This window comes from Lissotriton helveticus, chromosome 11 (genome assembly GCF_964261635.1).
Source record: "Lissotriton helveticus chromosome 11, aLisHel1.1, whole genome shotgun sequence".
In the NCBI taxonomy this organism is placed as follows: domain Eukaryota; kingdom Metazoa; phylum Chordata; class Amphibia; order Caudata; family Salamandridae; genus Lissotriton; species Lissotriton helveticus.
In genome coordinates this window covers 114,184,895-114,206,798 of record NC_136072.1, presented here as the reverse complement: position 1 = coordinate 114,206,798, position 21,904 = coordinate 114,184,895, and the positions used below count along the sequence as shown (strand labels likewise).

The 21,904-nt window shown below is 44.3% G+C and overlaps 1 protein-coding gene across 1 annotated transcript in view; it reads right to left on the bottom strand.

Moving 5' to 3' along the window:
• Positions 1 to 21,904, bottom strand: part of CCDC150 (coiled-coil domain containing 150) — a 306,895-nt gene that overhangs the window by 76,552 nt on the left and 208,439 nt on the right. Inside the window, exons 19-20 of the mRNA XM_078665390.1 lie at positions 11,578 to 11,747; positions 11,393 to 11,486 (exon numbers count right to left, since the gene is read on the bottom strand). Of these exons, the coding sequence (XP_078521516.1) occupies positions 11,393 to 11,486; positions 11,578 to 11,747 (264 nt within the window). The remainder of the gene's footprint in view (positions 1 to 11,392; positions 11,487 to 11,577; positions 11,748 to 21,904) is intronic.

Sequence of the window (21,904 nt, the reverse complement as noted above, 5' to 3'; positions counted from 1 at the left end):
TACAGAATGCCTCCGCACGACTCATCCTGGACATCCCCCGCCGCAACCACATCTCCATCCACCTGAGAGACCTGCACTGGCTCCCCGTGAGCAAGAGGATCACGTTCAGACTCCTCACCCATGCACACAAGGCTCTCCATGACCTGGGCCCCAAGTACCTCAACAACCGCCTCACTTTCTACACGCCCACCCGCCAGCTGCGATCGATCAGCCTCGCCCTCGCCACAGTACCACGCATTCGCAGAGCAACCGCCGGAGGAAGATCCTTCTCCTACCTGGCCGCCAAGACATGGAACTCCCTCCCCATCCACCTACGGCTGACCCACGACCATCTCTCCTTCAGGAAGCAACTCAAGACCTGGCTTTTCGAGCAGTAACGGACCCCTCCCACCCAGCGCCTTGAGACCCTTCCGGGTGAGTAGCGCGCTATATAAATTGTTTGATTGATTGATTGATTGAGTGTTGGTTCTGCATGTGTTCAATAGGAGCGATTTGAAGATTTTTCTGCCGGATCATTCGTGTGTGGGATCAGGAGGAGGCAGCAGAGTTGATTTAGCTGGTCATCGAGAGTCGGTTGTCTACCACTATTCCTAGTTTTCGGGCTTAGATTGCCAGGCTGGGTGGTGGACTGAGGTTAGCGGAGTACCAGAAAGCATTCCATAGCGAGGTATCCTAGGCGAAGAGAACTACTTCCGTCCTGTCAGTGTGGAGTTTAAGATAGCTGGTCTTTGTCCAGCTGGCGAACTCAGAAATGCAGATGGTGAAGTTAGCTTGGGTGTTGGGGATATCGTCAGAGGGGAAAGGATAAGCTGCGTGTCGTTGGTGTTGGAGATGATGCTGTTTCCGGGGGTTCTGATGATTTTTGCGAGTGGTGCAAAATGGGCGTTGAACACAATTGGGCTGAGTGAGGATCCTTGGCGATCTCCACAGATGAGGTTGGTGTCGCCATAGGTGAAAGGAGTCAGACTGACTGACTGGGAGTTGGGGGAGGAGCCGATCCAGCAGTGGCGCGGGTCCTTGTATGCTGGCTTCGTAGGGGCGTTGGATGAGAATGGGGTGCAAGATGGTGTCGAAATTGGCAATAAGTTAATTAGGATGAGGGCTGTGATGTCTCCTCTGCCCATGATCAGACGGATGTTGTCTGTGGTGGCAATAAAGGCGGTCTCAGCGCTGTCGGCCTGAGTCCTCGAAAAGAGAGTGGCATATAAAACAATGTGACAGGTGACCATAAAAGATAAAGAAAATGTTAAAACAGGAATAGCTAAATGAAATATATTCATATAATTAATCAACAACATAGGAGATTAGTTTAATTGAACAAAAGACTGAAAATTGTGTGATAAGTTGAGCCAGGGCAATAAGAATAGTATATAATCAGCACCTCACCTTAGCTTTTCACAGATCAGGAATAAGTTAGTGGGGCTTATTTCATAATGAAGCTCGCAATGTTGCCCCTTTATATTTCCATTATATTTTTTCCAGTGCATAATCAACAAGTTATTTACCTTTGGTAAGGCTCTTTATGGTGGATACACACTAATGACAAAATGAGAGGAGGGAGGTCAGTGAAGAATCTGCAGTAGATAGACTATCCTAAAGAAAGACCTTCTTGGGTATGAGTATGCTGAAACAGGCAGACCTAAAATACAGATGCAGGAGGAACTAATTACATTCATTACCATCTGACCTGTATCTAGCCTTGCTAATGGACCCCATTAGTAAATTTGTACCTATCCACAATTAGGGTATTGGCTTAGGTAATTTTAGTATTCTGCGAGCCGCAATCTTGAACCAAGATCTCCAACTTATCCCTTGATCAAAAGATTGAGTCTGCTTGGATGTAGTTACATTCCATGTGAGGACTTTATGATGAAGCATGCTACTAAAGTCTGGTGGGCGAGATTCCTTTGAAAAAAATAAAAAGCTAACGTCCTTTTCTATGTGGGTACGGGAAGCTAAAACAAAAAAGAGCAGGTATTCTCTTTATTTTCATTGAGGCCTTCTTATTTATCTGATTTTTAACCCATTGGAGCGAGTCACAATTTATGGCCAACTAAGGAATATTAATGTGGTAGGTAGGTTTGGCACCAAGTCAGATTCTTTATTTTGCCAATAACTGACTTTTTTGTACATATGTCACTAGCAAAACAAGTTTCTAGATATATAGAAAGACTAGTCACAAACTGCAATAGTTTTTTGTTAATCAGAAACTTAGTACACCAAGCCCCAAGGTCTTCCTATTTTCAATTGGATTAAGGAACCCTCTATTCCTGATGCTGACCATGAGTTTGACATTTGATTGCCAAAAGACTGGTGTGGGTCATGTTACCCTCTGCACACTGTTCCACCTACCTGTCACACTCCCAATAAATTCCCTCATTGAAAAAGATTCCCTACAGAAATATCTAAACCTGCGTGATTCTTGCCATTCTGTTTCCAAAGTATGGTATGGGGGGGGCGGGGGGGGGGGGGGGCTGTCCATGTTTCGCAAACCACAGCCAAAGTATTGGATGATGATAGCTTAAGGACTAATATCAGCTCAGTTAGAAGTTCAAAGGACTGGTATTTTGCAAAACAGAATGGCTCTTGATTTTGTCCTAGCTGGAAAGGGACAAGTATGTGCCATTGTAGGTCGAGAATGTTGCTCATAGATTTTTCAATGTCTCATTGAGTACATGTGATCAAATAGATAACATTTGTATGAACCTCCAAGAATTACAAAAATAAATGTTTTAATATTGACGGGTGGAGTTATCCGATCATGGTTTAAAATCACATTTGGGGGTATGACATAAAAAAATGGAATTTGTTTAAGTTGTTTTTTATAATATTAATTGTGCTATTCATACAAACTAAAGTTCGCAAGTGCATCTCCCACCCTCTCAATACAAATAAAGCACATCCCCTGCTGCTGCTTTTACTATTCACAAGAGAAAGAGAGAGTGAGAGAGTGAGAGAGAGACAACGTCTGAATATGAATTATAAAAATATGTTGTTGATAATACGAATAATGAAGACAATAGACTGATGTCAACTGAATTTCTTTAGAAGCTACACAAGATCAGACAAAACGGATTTGTTGTAAATATATATATATATATATATATATATATATATACATCTATATCTCTCTCTCTCTATATATATATATATATATATATATATACATATATATATATATATATAGTGTTACCGTTCCTACGGTTTTCTCTGCCCTCTTATAACTAATAGCACTGTTTCATTCACTTGTTTTCTGCTATGAGCTGTGAATAAAACCTATAACCCATGTGCATTTATGCATTTAGCATTTCTAATGCTCATGGGGGCAAGTGGGACACTCTATTGCCCAGTTTTGTGACTCCTGTTTTCAAGAGGATTCATGCCATTAGATATTATTCTTGCAATCTTAGATAACCACACGAAAAATGATAAAGCTGAAAAGTGAGATGCTACAAAAAACAGAATCACACAAGCACTGCTGCCCTAAAGAACACGTTATTTACCTTCAGTAACACCTTTTCTGGTAAAATTGCAGATTACTCACATTGTCAATTTCCCCAGGTGCCAGACTGGATCCAAAACCTTTCAAGCAATTGCCTTGCGTGTCGACAGGTGGCGTTGTGTGGCTCCAGTCGGATCTGTTGGTTCCAGATATTACATCGGTACCACTGTAAGAGTGCACTTATGCATGCTGATGTCAGTTTCTTTCTGATCTCTGTCCATGTCCACCGAGCCATAGAATATGGCAGTGTGCAGATATTAGACATTGGATTCTTATTAACGAACTCATTGAGATCATTCCGCAGAATGGGGAAGAAGGAGGGTCGGTGAGGAATCTGCAGTTAGAGTCTATACCAGAAAAGGAGTTACCGGAGGTAGTTAACTTGTTCTCTCTGAGACTTCTAATTGCAGATTCCTCACCTTGTGAATAGATCCCAAAGCGGCACACCTCCTCTGGTGCTGTGTAGAATGGCTCAGACCAAGTAATCCTGCAGGACAGGTTGGGCAAAGTGCTGGTCCCGCCAAACCTAGCTATGCAGGCAGTAGTGCTTGGTGAACATGTGGAGGGACACCCACAAAGGTTGCCTATTTACATAGAACAATCTACCGGGAGATAGTGTGTTTTTGTACCATTTTCCTCTTCTTCACTCCAGAAAAGCCTACGAACAGTTGATCATCCAGGTAATGGACTCTGGTCCGATCAATATAAAATCTCAGTGTCCTCTTGGGAACAAGATTGTGAAGTCACTTAGGTTGAGGTGGAGCATATGCTAGTTGACAAAGTGATGGATTGACTTACATGGTAGGGCTTTACTACCTTCGCCAGAAAAGGCGCTATTGTCCAGAGAACCAGTTTGTCTGTTAAGAATAATATTTATGGATAAAATACAGATAAGGAGACCTACAACCGCTCCTTATCAGAGTTTGCCCCAAGAATTTGGAACACTACCACCTAAACTAACTTAAAATCTTTAGAAGGAGGATGCCTCCTTCAAAAAAAGAAGCGAAAAAGTTCTTGATGCATAGATTCCTTCTCTAAAAGCCTTGATCCTTCTTAGGCTTGGCTAACGTTCGGTGGACTCCCTTGGATTTTAGAACTGATCTGATGTACTGTATATATGCAACTCCAAGATGTTCCCATTTAGGTTTGACTGGATTGCTTTATGTACAGAGCTCTGATAACCAGATGTTTCATGTTTGCGCTATATAAAACTCCATATATATAAATAAAATAAATAAATCAATCAACTGATGCTGCTCAATCTAAACGTATGGAAATATAGAATGTTCATGGGTTACACCCGGCCCTGCTGCTGAAACCAAAGGTCCTCTCGATCCAGCCTGCTCGAAGGACATGTGCTCATAGCCAGAAGTTCCTCGCCCAGTCCGGTGCCACTAAAATGACTTGAGTTTGGTCTCTTGATTTTCTTCAGCACTCTGGGCAGAAGAGGGAGGGGTGGAAAAGCATACAGAAGTCCCGACGTCCAGTGTTGGCGGAAGGCATCTCCATGGGAAGACTGCCAACAACCAAAAACATTATCTTTATATTGATGTTTACATACTACCTCATACCACTGGGAACATTTACTATAACAATGCTTGTCAATAACTGCCTCATTTAATGTGAAGCGCTCCGATACCTAAGGGTCTTGTTCGTGCTATAGAAAACTCTTAAAAATAAAATAAATTGACTTAGAGCAATCTATGTGGTGACAGACAGATGGGTTCTCCCCTTTGCTGGAAGATGCCCGGTTCCACCTTCGAGTACAACTTCTTTTTGTGATCCACTAGCAACGTCGGCTGAGTTTCTCTGCCAGAGAGTTTAAAAATCCTGCCAGGTGTTCGGTGACCAGGGATATGCCCTAGGCATACAGCCACTTCCAGAGACGTAGAGCCTCCTTGCGCCGAATCCATGACCTCACACTGCCCTGTTTGATGCATTACCACATAGAGGTAATGTTGTCTGTGAGCATCTATAGCCATTCCCCCTTGATGGTCAGGAGGAACATCTTCAGTGCCAAATGAATTCCTCGCAACTTCAAAAGGTTGATGTGCAGCAAACTCTCTGCTGGGGACCAGAGTTCTCTGATCTCTGCTCCTGCTAGATGACCTCCACAACTATGCAACAATGCATCCATACAGCAGTCAAACAGCCACCACTGGCGGTCTTTTGTGTTTTCTTCAACACCTGTGTGGACTCCAACAAGTCTCTATAGTGCTGAGCCAATGAGATGAGACTTCAGATCCCACTGCAAAGCCCACCAGTACCATCTAGCGTGACCCACAAGCTAGAGGTCAGGAAGCCCAAAAGCCTGAGAGCTGCTCTTACAGGGATCCAGGCTGAAACATCAGGATCATAGCCAGAATGCCCTAGACCCCTTGAGGCAGGAGAACAGCTTGGAAGAGCACTATGTGCAGGATGGCTCCAATGAAACAGAGCCTCGTGAAGGAGTCAGGTATGACTTTGGCACACTGATAAAAAAAAACTCAACAATGTCAACAGATTGGCCGTCTTCTGGCAGTGGTTTACGACTGCTTGGTGCGAGCCCCCTTTCAGGAGCTAGTAATCAAATTATGGGAAGACTGGTATTCTCATTCTCCTCATATGAACCGAAACCACCACCATCCCCTTTGTGAACACTCGCGGCTCACTGGTAAGACCAAAGGGAAGCATAGAGAACTGAAAGTTCTTGTGACCTACCTGAAATAGCAGAGAAAGTCAGTGATTAGGCAGGATGGGATGTGAAAGTATGCATCCTGCAGATCCAAAGCTACCATCTAGTCTCCTGGATCCAATGCAAACAAACCTTGGGCCAGAGTTAGCAATTTAAACTTGACCTTCCTGAAGGAAGAAGTTCAGAGGGCAAGGGTCGAGAATAGGGTGAAGGCCTCCACCCTTCCTTGGTACAAGAAAATAATGGGAACAACTGCAAGTTCTGATGACTTATACAAGCACCCTCCCTATTGCTCCCTTGGCCAAGATAGTAAGACCTTCTCCATGGAGTATGGATAAGTGATCCTCCGGGATGTTTAATGTGTATGTGGCATATACGGGTGATAGGACATGAAAAGGAAGGAGTATCCTTGCTCTACGATATGGAGCACAAAGTACAGTAGAATATTTCAGTTAATTAAAACCATAAACATGTACATACACATAAAACAAGTTCATGATTAAAAACCTCTACATAAAACCATACCATTGGACAGGATTAAAAAACAAACATTGTAACTAAGTGAATGACCACCTAAGTATACTTAGCATTAGCAATCAGCAAAATGGGAAAGAGTCAGTTACCGTCATTTTTGAAAAAACACAATTGGCCGTCCAACTGTTGCCAGCGGAATATTAGGGGACTGACTTGAAAATTATAGTCTTGTTGCTCGGCGGCCTTGCTTTCCATGAAACATTCTAAAGCAGAGTCAGCCTTGGCACCGACAGTTATGAGCTGTTGAAAGGCATGTCCATTAAAGATTGTTGGACATCGGAGAAAAAATGGTGCAAGCATCCAGGCGTGGCGCCTGAGCACTATGCTGGTTCAGACTGCTCTACTCATGCAGTTGGTAGTATCCAGGCCAGACCGAATAGAAATTGTTGCTGCATCTTGTCCTTCCAAGGCCTTTGCAGCCTTAGATTAAGTTCTAAGTGACAGGTGGCAAGATATCCACCACCTTATCCCAAAGTGCTATGAATATTGCCCCAGGAGACATGAAATGTTAACTGACCTGTTAGAAACTGGGTTTCTGGTTGGCAGAGGTATGCACCCTGTTCAATCAGGAACCACTGTCCTCTGGCAGCTTGGCACCGAGCAGGCAGGCTTAACTTAAGAGGTAATGTGTAAAGTATTTGTGCAACACTACAAACAGTAACACAGTGAAAACACCACAAAAAGAGTCCATGCTAGGATAGAAAAAAAGATTATGATTTTATAAATAAAACAAGACCAAAATGACAAAAATCCAATAAGTAGACGTCAAGACATACATTTTTAAGGGTTAAAAGTGAAAAATTGCTCTTAGAAGAAATATAAGTCTATAGGGATAACTGGCCAAGCTGCACCAGTGCAAAGTCAAGAGTTTAGGCCGACAGCAATGGAGCGCTGGCCGGATACAGGTGCCACACAAGTCCAGCTGAACAGAAGTACCTTGATCTTGGCCGCAACAGCGGTATGTGGGGTGCAGCGAGTGATGAGTCGGTGTTGATTCTGCAGTCGAGGTGATGTGTCAATTTTCTCAAGGCAACAATGGTGATGCGCTGGTTCTGAAGACAAAGCAATGGTTCCAAGATGGGTTGGGTCCGAGTGTGATGCGCTGGATTTCGCTAGACAGTCGAGGGGATGCGTCGATCATACCACCCGGAAGTGGCAGTGATGCAGTAGTTTTGGTGCATCAGATGCTTTTCCCAAGTGCGAAACGCCGGTTCTGTTCCCCCAACAGCGTTGATGCGTCGATTATGCTTCACACAGCAGAGGATGTGTTGGTTCCACTGGAGTAAGTACCTGTATCCACTTCCAATTGACCAAGCACAGGAGCATAGGGGAAAACTGGGATATCCCTTAGTCTTAAAACAGGGGGCAAACCAGCATGCCTTTGGAGATCACGCTGGGTTGAACAAGAGTCCAGTTCTTCCTCAGGAGGGCAGAGAAAAGCAATTCAGCCAGAGCAACAGTCCATTAGAGTGGCAGTCTTTGTAGCAGCACAGCAGTCCTTCCTCCTGGCAGAGTTCTTCACAGGTCCAGTAGTGTCTGATTTGGTCGGGTCAGAGACCCAGTACTTCTACTCAGTTGTGCCCATGAAGTGGATATGATTTCTTACAGGGTCTTTGAAGTGCAGAGAGGCCCTACCTCCCAGCTGTTGCTCCAGAATCCCTTCAGGGGGGTATGCAGCCCTTCGTGTGGGGACAGGACACTGGTGTAAGGGTCAGCTCCTCCCTCTCATTCTTCCATGGATGACCCATCAGGATGTGGATGGCCACCCAGTCACACCCAACCTTCCTTTGTGTGTGGTTGTCTTGAGTGCACAAAGTCAAGCTATCACCCACCCCAGACGTGTATTGGGCATGCAGGCACAGAGAGCAAAGTGCAGAGAAATGCCATCTTTCTGAAAGTGGCATTTCTGAAATAGTAATGATAAATTAAGCTTTGCCAGCAAAGAGGATTTATCATTGCGATTCCAACAATATGAAACATGACAGTTATTCCTTCTCAATCAGGAATTACAGTTTATAAGTGTAATAGGAATTCCCAATGTTAACACAGTAGTGAAAACAAATGTGGGTGTTTTCTTTTACTACCAGGACATGTAAAACATACAATTACATATCCTACCTTTTAATCACAGAGGACCCTTCCCTATGGGCTACCTCAGACCTACCTTAGGGGTGACTTATGTAATAAAAGGGGAGTTTAAGGCTGCCAAGGGGTTTTACATGCCAAGTCGACATGGCAGTGTACACTGCACACACAGACCCTGCAGTGGCAGGCCTGAGACATGTTTTAAAGTGCTACTTGTGTGGGTGGCACAATCAGTACTGCAGGCCCACTAGTGGCATTTAATTTACAGGCACTGGGCACATGTAGTGCACCCTACTAGGGACTTACCCACAATTGGCATATCTAATTTATCTGTAAGTCAATCAAACCATGTTTATTGGAGAAGCACATGCGCTTTAGCACTGATTGGCAGTGGTAAGTGCGCAAAATCCTAAGGCCAACAAAAATTAAACAGAAAAGTTGGAGGCAAGCAGGCAAAATGTTTGGGGGAAGACCACCCAAAGGCTGTCAGGTCTAACATGACCTAGGAGCAAACCTAGTTGAGAAAACTTTCTTGGTTAATGTATCCATCCGTGTTGATTTCCTGACCTGGTGTAGTAGGGAATGCGTTGGGGTTCAGCCAACTCAGAGGCTTGAAATGCCAGACTCCCTGGGGTGGGATTCTGGAGAATAAAATCTGGGACTCTGGGGTCAGGTCTGTGTTGCCTTGCCAACTGTATATTTACCGCCGGATAAGAACCTGGTTGGCTCAGGTTCCCATCAAGCTATTCGGGAGAACATCAGTGAATGGTAACTGGTGTTCTTGGCTTGTTTCTCCTTGGTTCAGAACCTTTGTAAGTACATTAGACTTTACTTACTGGATGTGCAGAGTCATTGGAGAACCTCCACTACCCTCTTTATGACTGTGACAAGTGAGAAAGATTCTTCAGGGGCCCGTGCTGGGGTTGGTGAGGAAATACCAGTATCAGGGCAAGTGTCCAGGCTACTTGCATTCTGAAGATCATCAAATATGATACCATTAATGTAGTATTCATGGAAACCATCTTTCTCCCCAAAATAGCGAAATGTTCTGAGTGGGCATACTGTTAAAGTCTGGGGGCCGGAGCTTGACCCTCGGAGTCTGCTAAAACAATCCTACTCACTTCCGGCATCAGTGACGTTGTGGCCGATGTCAAGTAGTGACTCAGTCGGATCAGCTGAGGTGCTGGCAGCAGCGCTGGGTAGGCAGCTGGACTGATGCTGTTGGAACCTGCTCCTAAGAGAGACTAGGTGTTGGGCTTGGCATCGAACCTAAAGTCACTGGAGTCGGATTCGAGGAAGGTGTTGCCCCGCATGGGGATCACGTGTTACAGTCGACGTGAGGGAAAAATCAGCCAGCAGCAACTCGAGTCCTTAAAGGGATCAAACAAGGCACCAACGATCTTCTAATAGGCCTGTTTCAGCTTGGCAATCTAAAATGCAGTATCGCTGTCTGTTCAGGGTGGAGCCGAATCAGGATCAGCGTTGGCACCGACACCCTGGAAAAAGACCGGCTCTGTGACTTAGAGACATCAAGCCGATTGCGAGAGTCAGAACGCTGGAACAGATGAGATGGAGTTCCTTGCTTCATATTTTTGTGTTTCTTGTGCAATGTTCTGGACTTACCAGAGCAGCGCAACTTTGACAAAGATCGTTTGTGGCTGCGGGCTCAAGAGCAGGAACGAGTGAGAGCTCCTGACCTCGATCAGGGCCGCTTCTTCAACTTCCAAGTTTGGCGACTTCGAGCTTGGGTTTGCTTTCTCAGATGGACCTTCTTATTCATTTTATTACAGCATTTATACAACTTAAAATCGTGTTTAGTGCCGAAGCACCAGAGACAATCACCGTGAGTGTCAGTAACTGACATCTGTCTGTTACAGGATCTACACTGCATGACACTTGTTGTTTTCGGGGGAGACATGGTGCACACTTTTGTGAAAAACTTCAGAATGGTAGGATGAGCTCTCTTGATAGGCATCGGTAGGCACTGAATTAATTCACGTCAGCTTGTGCTCTTATAGTGGCCCGATGTTCTATACGGAACAGACTGTCCCAATGTGCAGGCACACAACAGAATTGCTTGAAAGTTTCTGGATCCAGTTTGGCTATTGAGGAAATTCACATGGTGAGGAATCTTCACTTAGAAGTCTCTATGGCCATACATGGTTACTGTCTAGCTGCATGACCAATAGATCCACAAAAGAAGTACTATCCATGGAAGTGATAAGCAATGCCTACTGAGCAAAACAAAACAGATCATCTAGCATTACACAACAACTATGGCCAGTTGCAACGTCTTAGAAAAAGTATTGGATAGAGCAAGTCATGCCGTGTTGACAAACGTAGATTTGAATAAGCATTCCTTTGGCTTGCTTATCTGAAGAGGAGAGAGGAGGGTGCAATTATATTTAGCTTGCTTTATCTTTGGATCACACTTTTGACAATTCCCAAATCAGAGGGGAATACACCTTCCTTTGGTTTGCTCACTTAAAGAAGAAAAGGGAAGGTGCAGCTATTTTAGTTTGTTTTCTCTTGGATTACTGTTTTGACATTTCCTAAATTACAGAAAATATCTTTGGAGCTGCTGCCTTAACCTTTACCTGGGTCCGTTGCTGCGTGTCCATCAATTGCAGCTTTGACAGGCTCTCTGCAAGTTCATTTTCTAACAGCTGTATCCTGTGGTGGTTCAGAGATCTGAAAATAGAGAATTGTGAGAGTCTTGTGAGAGAGGCCTTCAAGATGGAAAAGCGAGAGAGTGATTGGAAGTGGGGCCTGATCCATTTACCTTTCTTTTTTCAGGCCTGCAATGTCTGAGTCCTTGCTTCCAAGCTCAATCTGCACCTTCTCCACAGTCTGCTGTAACAGGTTGTGAGAAGTTAGAACATTCTCCAAGGTACTTGAAATCTTGAGTTTGTCTTCCTTCACATCAGACAGCTGCCGCTGAAGTGAACTGATCTAAAGAGAAAAGTTAGAGGTCACACAATGTTTCTTCAGTTAGAAAGGGTTAAGGTGGGTGATAAAAGAGGAGCCTGAGGACCTACTATGTAAACTGGTGTGGATTTGAGTGTAATGATACATGAAGTGACCCCCATAGGACACAGCTGAGAAACATTATGAAGGTAACAGTGCTGAAGATGCACACAGAAATCCAAGCACTAATCAAAAGTATATACAAAAGTACTGAAGAACAAGTTACTTACCTTTGGTAACACTCTTTGCGGTGGATACTCTAACTGCAGATTCCTCCCCTTTAGAATATCCCCAAGCGCCAGACTGGATATGGAAGATTTTAACAGCAATGATTCCACAGGTAGGTGGTGCTGTGCACCTCCGCACTGACTTCGTTCTCACCCAGAAATTATGATGACTCTGTCCGCGACTGAGAACATGGAAACCAACTAGTGGCAGACGGCGATCTCTGAAAGTGGTGGGGGTGTGATTTGCTTTCAGTGCCCCAAATTATTAAGAGTTACCTCCAGTGAGCCAATGTCAGAATTTTGTCTTGGTTACTCCCTTATGCCAAGATTTACACACAATATATAAATACCATAACTTTGCCATTGATTCTGCCCATATACCATGGGTGGCCCATGTGTCATAAATTGCCTCCAGTATGTCAGAGTTAGCATTTTCTCATGGTTTGCTTCCCCTTGCGAGCCCCTCGCACACCCAGTAAGCCATGTTTGGCAAATATTACCTACAGCATGGCAGCACCTGTGTTTTGCCAAAGATGCCCCTATATGCCTAGAATTACTTTCAGCATGTCAGAGCCTGCATTTTTCAAACTGTCCCCCCTTATGCCAAGAATTACCTCCTATATGCCAGCAACAGAAAGTTACCTTGAGTCCCCTCATAAGCCAAGAATGTTTTCAAGTAGGCCATTGTCATCAGTAAATTCACAAGCATAAAACACAGTAACAAAAACACACTCTTACTCACTTACACTCACCTACTATCACTCATACTCACTCCCTGTGTCATTCACTCTCTGTCCCATTCACCCCCTCTCCCACTCACTCTTTAATATACTCACTCTAATCCCTACTCACACCCACAGAAATGTACCCACACACTCACCGATTGTCGCTCCCACTCACAAACCCACTTATACACACTCACTGACTCTCACAGACAACTACTGGTATAAAGTGGCTCTGATTTGAACTCTTTGTGTACATGCCCTTTGCTTTAATAAATACATTTCATAGGCAGCACCTGCTGCACCCCAGATTCACTTCCATATTTAATTAATTCTCAATCACATTCACCCTTATTGATACTTTCATACACACTAATCTACCATACACACTCTCACTCCATCTCATTCTCTCTTAATCACTCGTCAACACACATTCACTCAGACATGCACAGAGAAACACTAGATTAGTTTTTTTTACTTACCTTTCTTCCTTTGCTGACAACTTTAAAGCTCAATGGCAGCTGCACGGCAGGAATCTGGTGCTAGGCACCTGAAATAATCAGTGAAGTGTGCCAGGACAAAGTAAAATATTCAATAGTTATTAGGAATAAAGTCCTTTTATTGAATCCAGAGTGAGATGAGAATAAGACTATTTCCTTCTAGAGTCTTTGAGAACTCAACAGAAACAGAAAACAAAAGGTTTTGTGGCACAGCCTACCCATGCTTCACCCTCTATAATATATTGTGCTTCCTCGCCCTAAGTGCGCCAGGTATGCCTAGACGTGGGTCCCGGGCTCAGTGTGCCACTGGAGTCAAGCTATCCTGGCTGATGAGGGATGAAATTCAGAAATCGGTCATAAGATGCTTGTTTCCAGTCCAGGGCAGACCTGGCCTGGCAGTTCGGGCTGGACTGTTGCCACTGGGCGCAGGGTCAAGACTGATTTGCATATGGCTGGGTCCAAACTGGAATGACATGGTGAGCAAAACATTATGGATTTAGGCCCAGATCTCTGTACTCGGGTGAATGGGTGAAATTTTTCTGCATTCTGTCCATCAATTGTTCTTTTTGCATTTGTCACCCCTAGTGGGACGGGTATGCTCAGACGTGGGTCCGGTGCTTTCCATGCCACTGGAGTCAAGCTATCCTGGCTGAAGAGGGATGAAACTCCGAAACCGGTCCTAAGATGCTTGTTTCCAGTCCCTTTTGGTTTTGCTTTGTTCGCCCTAAATTGGCAGGGTATGCCCAGACGTGGGTCCCTTGCTCACTTTGCCACTGGATTCAAGATAGCCTGGCTGATGAGGGTTATGAACCAAAAACCGGTCCAGGGAAAACATGGCTTGGCAGTTCGGACTGGACTGTTCCCATGAGGCACAGGGTCAGACTGATTTGTATATGGCCATGTCTGAACTGGGGTGGCGGAGTGAGCTAAAGAATGATGCTGGATTAAACCCAGATCAGTTGACTGGGGGTAAGTGCTTGCAATGTTCAACACTCCGTCCATCATCCTCTTTGGTTTTGCTTTGTTTCTAGTCCAGGGCAGACCTGCCTGGCAGTTCGGGCTGGACTGTTCCCATTGGGTGCAGGGTCTAGACTGAGTTGCCTATGGCTGGGTACAAACTGGAATGGCATGGTGATAAAAAAAATGATGGATTTAGGACCAGATCTCTGTACTGGGGTGAATGTATGACATTCTGTCCATTAATTAATCTTTATGCAGGATAATATATAAGCAACTGTTCCATCTTTTCCCAGAGATCCTCATTAATAGTTGTTAGAAGCGGCGGTCTCTAGTTGGCAGAGGTATACACTTCTGACAAATAGGGACACACCTTTTCTAGTCAGGGCAAGGGGATCACACACACTTAGATAACCCCTGCTCACCCCCTTGGTAGCTTGGCAAAGCAGACAGGCTTATCTCAGAGGCAGTGCGTTAAGCATTTATGACCACATACAGTAATAAAGTGAATACACTACAAATGGACACGACAGTAGTATTATAAAAATAAGGATTTTTATATAAGGCTTAGCACAAGACCAAATAACGACAAAAATATACCACAATCTTAATAAATACTCTTGGAAGGAAAAATAATAGTTCAAGCGTAGTTTCTTCTTAGCACACAGTCTTTAGTATCAAAAGCAACTCTTCTTCTTTAAAACAGAATTCTTGGCAACAATGTAACCCACACGGGAGTCACACGACGTCGGGGCAAAGTTAATCCAACGGTTCGGCGTCGACCGCGAGGAGCGCTACGTCGAGCCCGGAGTCGCACAGACCCCAACAACACAGTACCTTGGAAAAGTGAAGCACTCGATGATCAGCGGCGTCGAGATGTCCGGCGTCGCGTCTTCGGCGTCGATCGGGCCTCGGAGTCGGGGCGATCTGCAGCGGCGTCGACCGAAGTCAGGCGGGAGCAGCGCTCACGGGATGAAGCAGGATACGGCGTCGTCGATGTCGATGTTGCAAGAGTGAGCAGCGCTCACGGCCTTGAGAGGGCTCGAGGTCGATGCGATCAGCGTCGGCGTCGACACAGGGTCACTTGGAGCTGGAGCCGAACTCGCTACTCACTGGCGTCGCTACTGGCGTCGATCGGGCCCGGCGGCCGGCGTCCAAGGTGCGGGACACTGGAGCCGTTACTCACATTGTCGAGCTGGATTCGGCGGCGTCCGTCGGCGTCGAGATTGCTGGATTCTTCAGAGGTGCTGGATTTCAGGTTCCAGCAACAAGCACTTTCAGCAAACAAATGAAGTCCTTTGACCCTGTGACTTCAACAGGAGGCTGGCACTTCTTCCAGCCCTTGGAGATTTTCTTAGCAAGTTTGAGAGTACACACTCAGTTCCTCTCTCCTGGTTCCTTGGCAAAAATAAAGAAGCAACTGCAGGATTCCCCCAACAAACAGCACTCTGGCAGAAGGGGTAGACAGTCCTTGGATCAGCAGGCTTCTTGTCCTTGGTTCAGGTTTCCTTGTCAGAAGTGATCTCAATTCTTGGTTCAGGGGTCCTTCTCTTATACCCCTTTTTGGCTTTGATCCCTTTGTCCATGCAGCGGAATTTCCCCCCATCTTGGGTTTGTTGTGGGTGTTGCCAGGCCTAGGCACCTGGCCTATTCACTGTGCAGGGCAGAGTCTTCAGCCGCCCATCAGGAGCGGAGCCAGCATTGTCACTGGCAGGGGCAGGGCCATCAGTTGCCCGGCAGGAGGTGGGGCCAGGAAAGTCCCTGGCAGGCACAGAGTCATCAGTCGCCTGGCAGGGGGGCGGAGCCAGCATTGTATCAGGCAGGGCAGGCTATCAGGAGCTACTCTTCCCCTACTCTCAATGCAAATGCCCCACTCACCCCACACTGACTCATTCAGACCTCTGGAGCCACCCAGCTCCTGTCACACGCACACCAGAACCAGCAGAGACCGGTAGACAGTTAGACAAGAAAATAGCTACTTTCTAAAAGTGCTATTTTCAAACACAGAGTCCAAAAACCATCCACCCAAAGGGATGCGTTATTAAACCCCGAGTTCAGGGATACCAAACTCGACATTGCACCATGCTCCCCGAGCCCGCTAGGATTATAGCATTAATAATCCTGGCAGCCCATTCTAACTGATGGAGAGCAGGTAACCTTACACTAGTGAAAAACGAATATGGCTGTAATTCACTATTAGGACATGCCAACCTTGTCAGGCTTGTCCTACCTTATGCTTACAATGCACCCTGCCCTTGGGCCTACCATAGGGGTGACTAACATGAAGTTAAGGGAAGGTGTAGGGACTGTCAAGTAGGTGTACTTGCGCAGTCTGCGTGACAGTACCAGACTGCACGTAGGTCTAGCAATGGCAGACCTGTAGACATACTTTTACTAGGCCGCTTCTGTGGGTGGCACAACACGTGCTGCAAGCCCACTAGCAGCATTTGTATTTACAAGCCCTGGTACTCCTGGTGCACTCTACTAGGGACTGACAGTAAACCAAATAAGCCAAACATGGAATTCAATCAATACAGTAATTTCACATAGGGAGCACTTGCACTGTGGCACTGATCAGCAGTGGCACAGTGCCCAAAGCATTATACCAGCAAAAACATCGTAAACAGAGGAGGCAAACAGAAAAAATGGAGGAGAGACTCATGCCAATGATGTCAGGTCTAACAATAGTCATAAGCAATGAATAGATTAACAAGCTTATCCCACCACCAATATTTTGTGGATAAAAAGACGAAATACAGACATTTCCAGATATTATGAAAACAAATTCCTTAAAGAGGCCCAACATATTTGTTTGTGCATCAGCCCACTAATCTGAATCTAGACAATAATGCCTGGGAAAGTTATGAAATGGACAGATTTCTTAAAAGAGCCCTATTCGTTGCCTTTCCTCTAGTCAAATGATCCTTAGTTCTACTAGCCAAAGTTTTATTCACCAGCTGGTAACAGAGATTATACAAGAAATAAGCCAGTTAAAAATGCATTGTTTAGAAGTAAAAAATTCAGTTCTAAGTCGACTATAGATCACAAATAGGTGACTCGATTTTCTGATTTCTTTTGCTTTATCCAAATAGAATTTAAATACCTTTTTCCCATCCAATGACTTAAGATCTCTTTTTTCGCTGGATTAAAGGGGTTGGGAAAAATGTTGGCAAGGAAATTATCTGATTGACATGGAAACTGATAGCACTTTTGGAAGAAAAAAGGAGTGAGTTCTAATTACAATCCCATTTTTATTAAACACACTATTAGGCTCTTTTGTGCATAAAGCTTGAATTTCCCACACTCTGAACAGAAATAATAGCTACTAGAAAAGATGTCTTTCATGATAAATGCTGTAAAGCAGCCTTGTAAATAGTTTCGAATAGATAATTCGAATAGAATAGATAATTTTAAAATGATTATATTTAGCTCCCATGGAGGGGAAGGAGACCTAATAGGGGGGACAGCTTTTTGTAATCACTGCTAAGAACTACTTTATTACTGGTATTTTAATGAAAGAGGTGTTGAAGGAGACTCCCTATATGCAGTCACACTGCTAGATGAAGTTTTATGGAAGAAAGGCTACATTTTGCCAAGTGAAGAATGTATGGCATAACCGCCTCCTTTTGATATTGCATAAGGGAATCCAGACGAACCATAACCCCATTTCATACCTCTTCCACTTGAGAGAATATGATGTTCTAGCAGAAGGTCTCTTCACCACTTTTAAAATGTTCATGCAATCTTGTGGTAGTGATAGAGCAAGATTTCGCATCGCGACTTGCTCGAGTCAAGAACCTCGGAATCTGTTATAATCCTGTAATCCCAATTGTTTGTTTTACTAATTTTATGTATTTTTGAATGTGCGTGTGTATCTTAGTGATGCTTGCCTATGTGTTCTACTAATCAAAATAACCCTTGTACCTAAAATGGCCGCTGCTTGAATTTTCGCTTCTGCGCATGCGTTAGTCACACTCACGTGACTCTACGTAGATGTAGTCTGGAGGGAAAGGGTGCGCATGCGTAATAGCCATAAGATAGCTGCTAAATGTAATAACGTGGTGAAGCTCGTGCTGTTGCTCATCGTGTCGTTATGTGTAGCACTTACCCTTAATCGCATAGTATATTTTTATAATGACAAACCTGAAGTACGAAATCATGATATGAAATGCATTCATTTATTTCTATGTTTTAATTTGTTTTCGCTTACTTTTCATGTATCATGGGAAATGGGGGGTCTGAAATCTATCGAGAGCCATCTTGAAGGTCCCTTCTGCGCATGTGCATGCAGCCAGAGGGAAATTCAGCCTTGAACAGTGGAACTCAGCCAGCTGGCAGCCATAGTCAAGATGCTCCTGGGAGAACCACCTCTGACCCAGGAGAATGGAGAAATGTGTTCCCTTATTGAAACAAATGTATATATCTATTGTTTTCTGTGATACTTTTCCGTGAGAACCCCAATCTTGCTAGGCGGTACCCTAGAATGCAGATTAGGCCTTAGAAAAGTCTGTTCTGATTGGTGTGTTAACCCATCCTACCTTAGGACCAATCGAAATTTGGGGATTCTGACACTTTGCAACATTTGGGGGTGGTACACTGACCCAAAACCGTATATCTAGCCTAGGTTCAGCTAGAGAAATTGTCCGACTTGTCTGAATAGCTGACCTGTCACTGACCCAACGCTCTCAATAGGTGACTGATACAGAGGTGCTGCGGAGCACTCTGTCCGAATTTGACCATAGACTCTAAGGTTTTACTAAACCTTAAGTGCTGGCGGAGCACTTTGCTGGGGAGTTCGCTAACCCAATCGGGGTTCTGACTGATAGCTGCAGAGAGGGTGGAGCGCAGGCGTTGCTTCCGAACTGCGGGTGCTGGTCGTACCTTGGTGGTCCTGTCCTGATCCTAATCTGGGTTTCCTGTCCTGTCCTGGGGTGTCCATTCTGCACCTGCTGTCCCGTTGATGTTCCTCCTTCCTGGGGGTATTTCCTGTCCTTAACTGACCCGTGGCCAGGGTTGGTTTTCACACCAGTCTAGGTAAATATCTTGCCGAAAACTCTAAACTGCATCTTTCTATTTTTCCGTCTTTGCTTCAATAAAGACATACCTTTGCACATGATAATTTTCCATGCTTTCCGCAACCATTACATATCCTAAAGTCATTTGCATTTAATTTCATAGCGTGTTCCTATGTTACCCTACCTTTTAGAAATCATTTTCTCCATTGCAGTTTACAATTTCCTGATGTGGTCTATAATTTTCTCGTATAAAACTGACTGAAGTAATTTGCTAGAGTTATAGCATGTTTCACTTTTCACCCTTAATATAGCTGTTTAGGATTCCTAACTTCCCATTCGTATTCATAAAACTGTTTCCCATAGTATAAATTTATACTTGCGTAACTTTGCCCCTTTAACGATGTCTACTTTTGAGTTCCATTCTTAGCCTGTCGCACTATTTACAAACTTAAATGATTGCCCTTACATTTTTCTTGTATGGTTATATTCTTTTTGTTATCTTGATTATTGACTGCTTTTTACTGTAAACCTTATAATTTCCAAAACTGAATTCTAGATAAAATCCCTAAAACTTCCCAGTTGTCCGTGGTCATTTGATGAAATATCAAAATTATTTTATGATGGGTTTTGTATTTTGCTGCCTTTCCTTTTACAGCTAGCTCCCTGACCCATCGTGGTCATAGGTACCCGTAACGGTGGATGGTAAGTCGGGTACTCTGGAAATAATCGAAAGGGACTCAATGATTATTGGTAGTAGATTGTAAGGTCATCTGATCAATGTATATGGTGAATTGAAGTATATGGGCCCGAAACATAAGTGGTGAAAATATTGGTCGGGTGACCTGCGATCTCTATCAGTAATTTTCTGGTAGCGCAGAGGATGGTTAGGGAATAGCTAAAGGTTAGGTAGGACTAGTTAGATTAGCTAAGTTGGATGCTGCTAGGTAGGAAACCTTATTTGCTGCTAACGAGAGTAGGCAATTCGGGTGATCTGATCACTCACTTGAAATGTTTACTTTGGAAAATTATGAAATGTTTTAAAATCGTTATTCTTGTTATTATACTGTTTTATATATTAATCCATTCGTTTGTAAAACGTTTTTTATGTTGTCGGAAATCCCCGGGGAATTGAATAGCGAGTGGTGAATAGAATCCACTTGCTTCGAGGTCACTGGCCCAAGGAAAGTTGGTGCGGGTTAGGCAGAACTGGAAGCACTAACTAGGGTTTCTGAATGTATGATTGAATAAATGTTAGCAACGACGTTCATTGGCAAAATTCCTATTGTGGCATAACCTAGTGAGGGTCACACCGGAAGAGTAGCAGGTTCATCGGAGCTTGAGTGAAAGCAAAGGGGCTCGCTGGTGAAACTTTAGACTTGGATATATCCCAGAAAGGTGGATGAGTCTAGGGAAGTAGCAGGTTCTCCACTGCTTGTGTGAAGGATAGGCAGAAGGGATCTATCCGTAGTGTGTGAAAAGTAAATGGAAGTAGTTTACTTGCAGTGAAACAAAATTCTTTCCTGTCTAGACACTTGAGCACAGTGGCGAATGTGTATTCGTTGTGAAATAACCAAGCACTAGCACTTTAGAAAGTAAGAAAGTTTCCGTTACCTTGTGAAGGAGGGAGTCAGTTGCGAAGCTGCTCTGACGTCACTCTGTGCCGCGCTGGGATTGGTAGACGCAGCGGGTAGGTAGCGGAGCTGGAATTGTAAAGGAGGGGTGAGTGCCGAAGCGTGAGAACTGTCTCGCGAAAAGGCCGCGCACCCATTGGTCGAAATTATTTGAAATCGTGCATCTCATTGGTCGCACGAAAATAAAAGACGCACTTGGATTGGAAGTGATTTTGTAAACAAAGTCACTCGTAGAAATCGTATGTGGCATTCGTATAGACCACATACCAGACCTGATCCACGGCATATGGGATTTGAGAACGATCAGTGGAAAGGCGTTAAAAACGACATTATGTACGGAAATAAGAGAAAATTGTCTCTTGTAAACAAAGTGAAGAATTATTTCAAAAAGGACAAGCCAATTAAAACTAGAGAAGGTGTTGTCATACCGCCACCCAACACTCCGGCATCTTTTATGATGTTCGATAAAGGGTACAACACATGTGTATGGTTGGAAAACTGGGCGGAATACACGAAAGAAGACGGAGTATTGGCTTTTCCGTTAGAGGGTACCTTTAACAGTAGGATTCTATTCAATCTGAGAACCCGAATGAATGACTTACATCCCAGACCTAGGTTAACGCAGTACGAAGCACTAGAGGAATGGGAAATTGAGGCTTTTGAAAGAGATAAGCCCCGAATGGATAAAGGATTAACTAAATTTTATCCAAAGTTGAAGCAGGAAGCCCGAGCCAAAAAGATGAAACACTGGAGACAGAATATGATTGTAGAAGGACTGTTTCCAATGATGCCAGCATGTGGCCCCCCTACTGGGGAGAAGAAAACAGAAAAATGCAAACATTGGGTACCCATTGGGGAATCGGATGATGAATTGTTAGATGACATATTTACAAGAAGCCCACCTCCTTATAATGAAGAACGTCGACCTTCTAGTGAAGGGGAAATTTTCCGAAGACCTCATCCCCCGGAGGAGGCCAGATCTGCCAGTGCAGGAAGGGGTTGCTTCATACCTCCCTACCCCGAAAGTCTAGGTCCTGTAGAGAAGAGGGATATTTATCCAAGGATACCAGTTAGTGGGGAGGTAAGATAC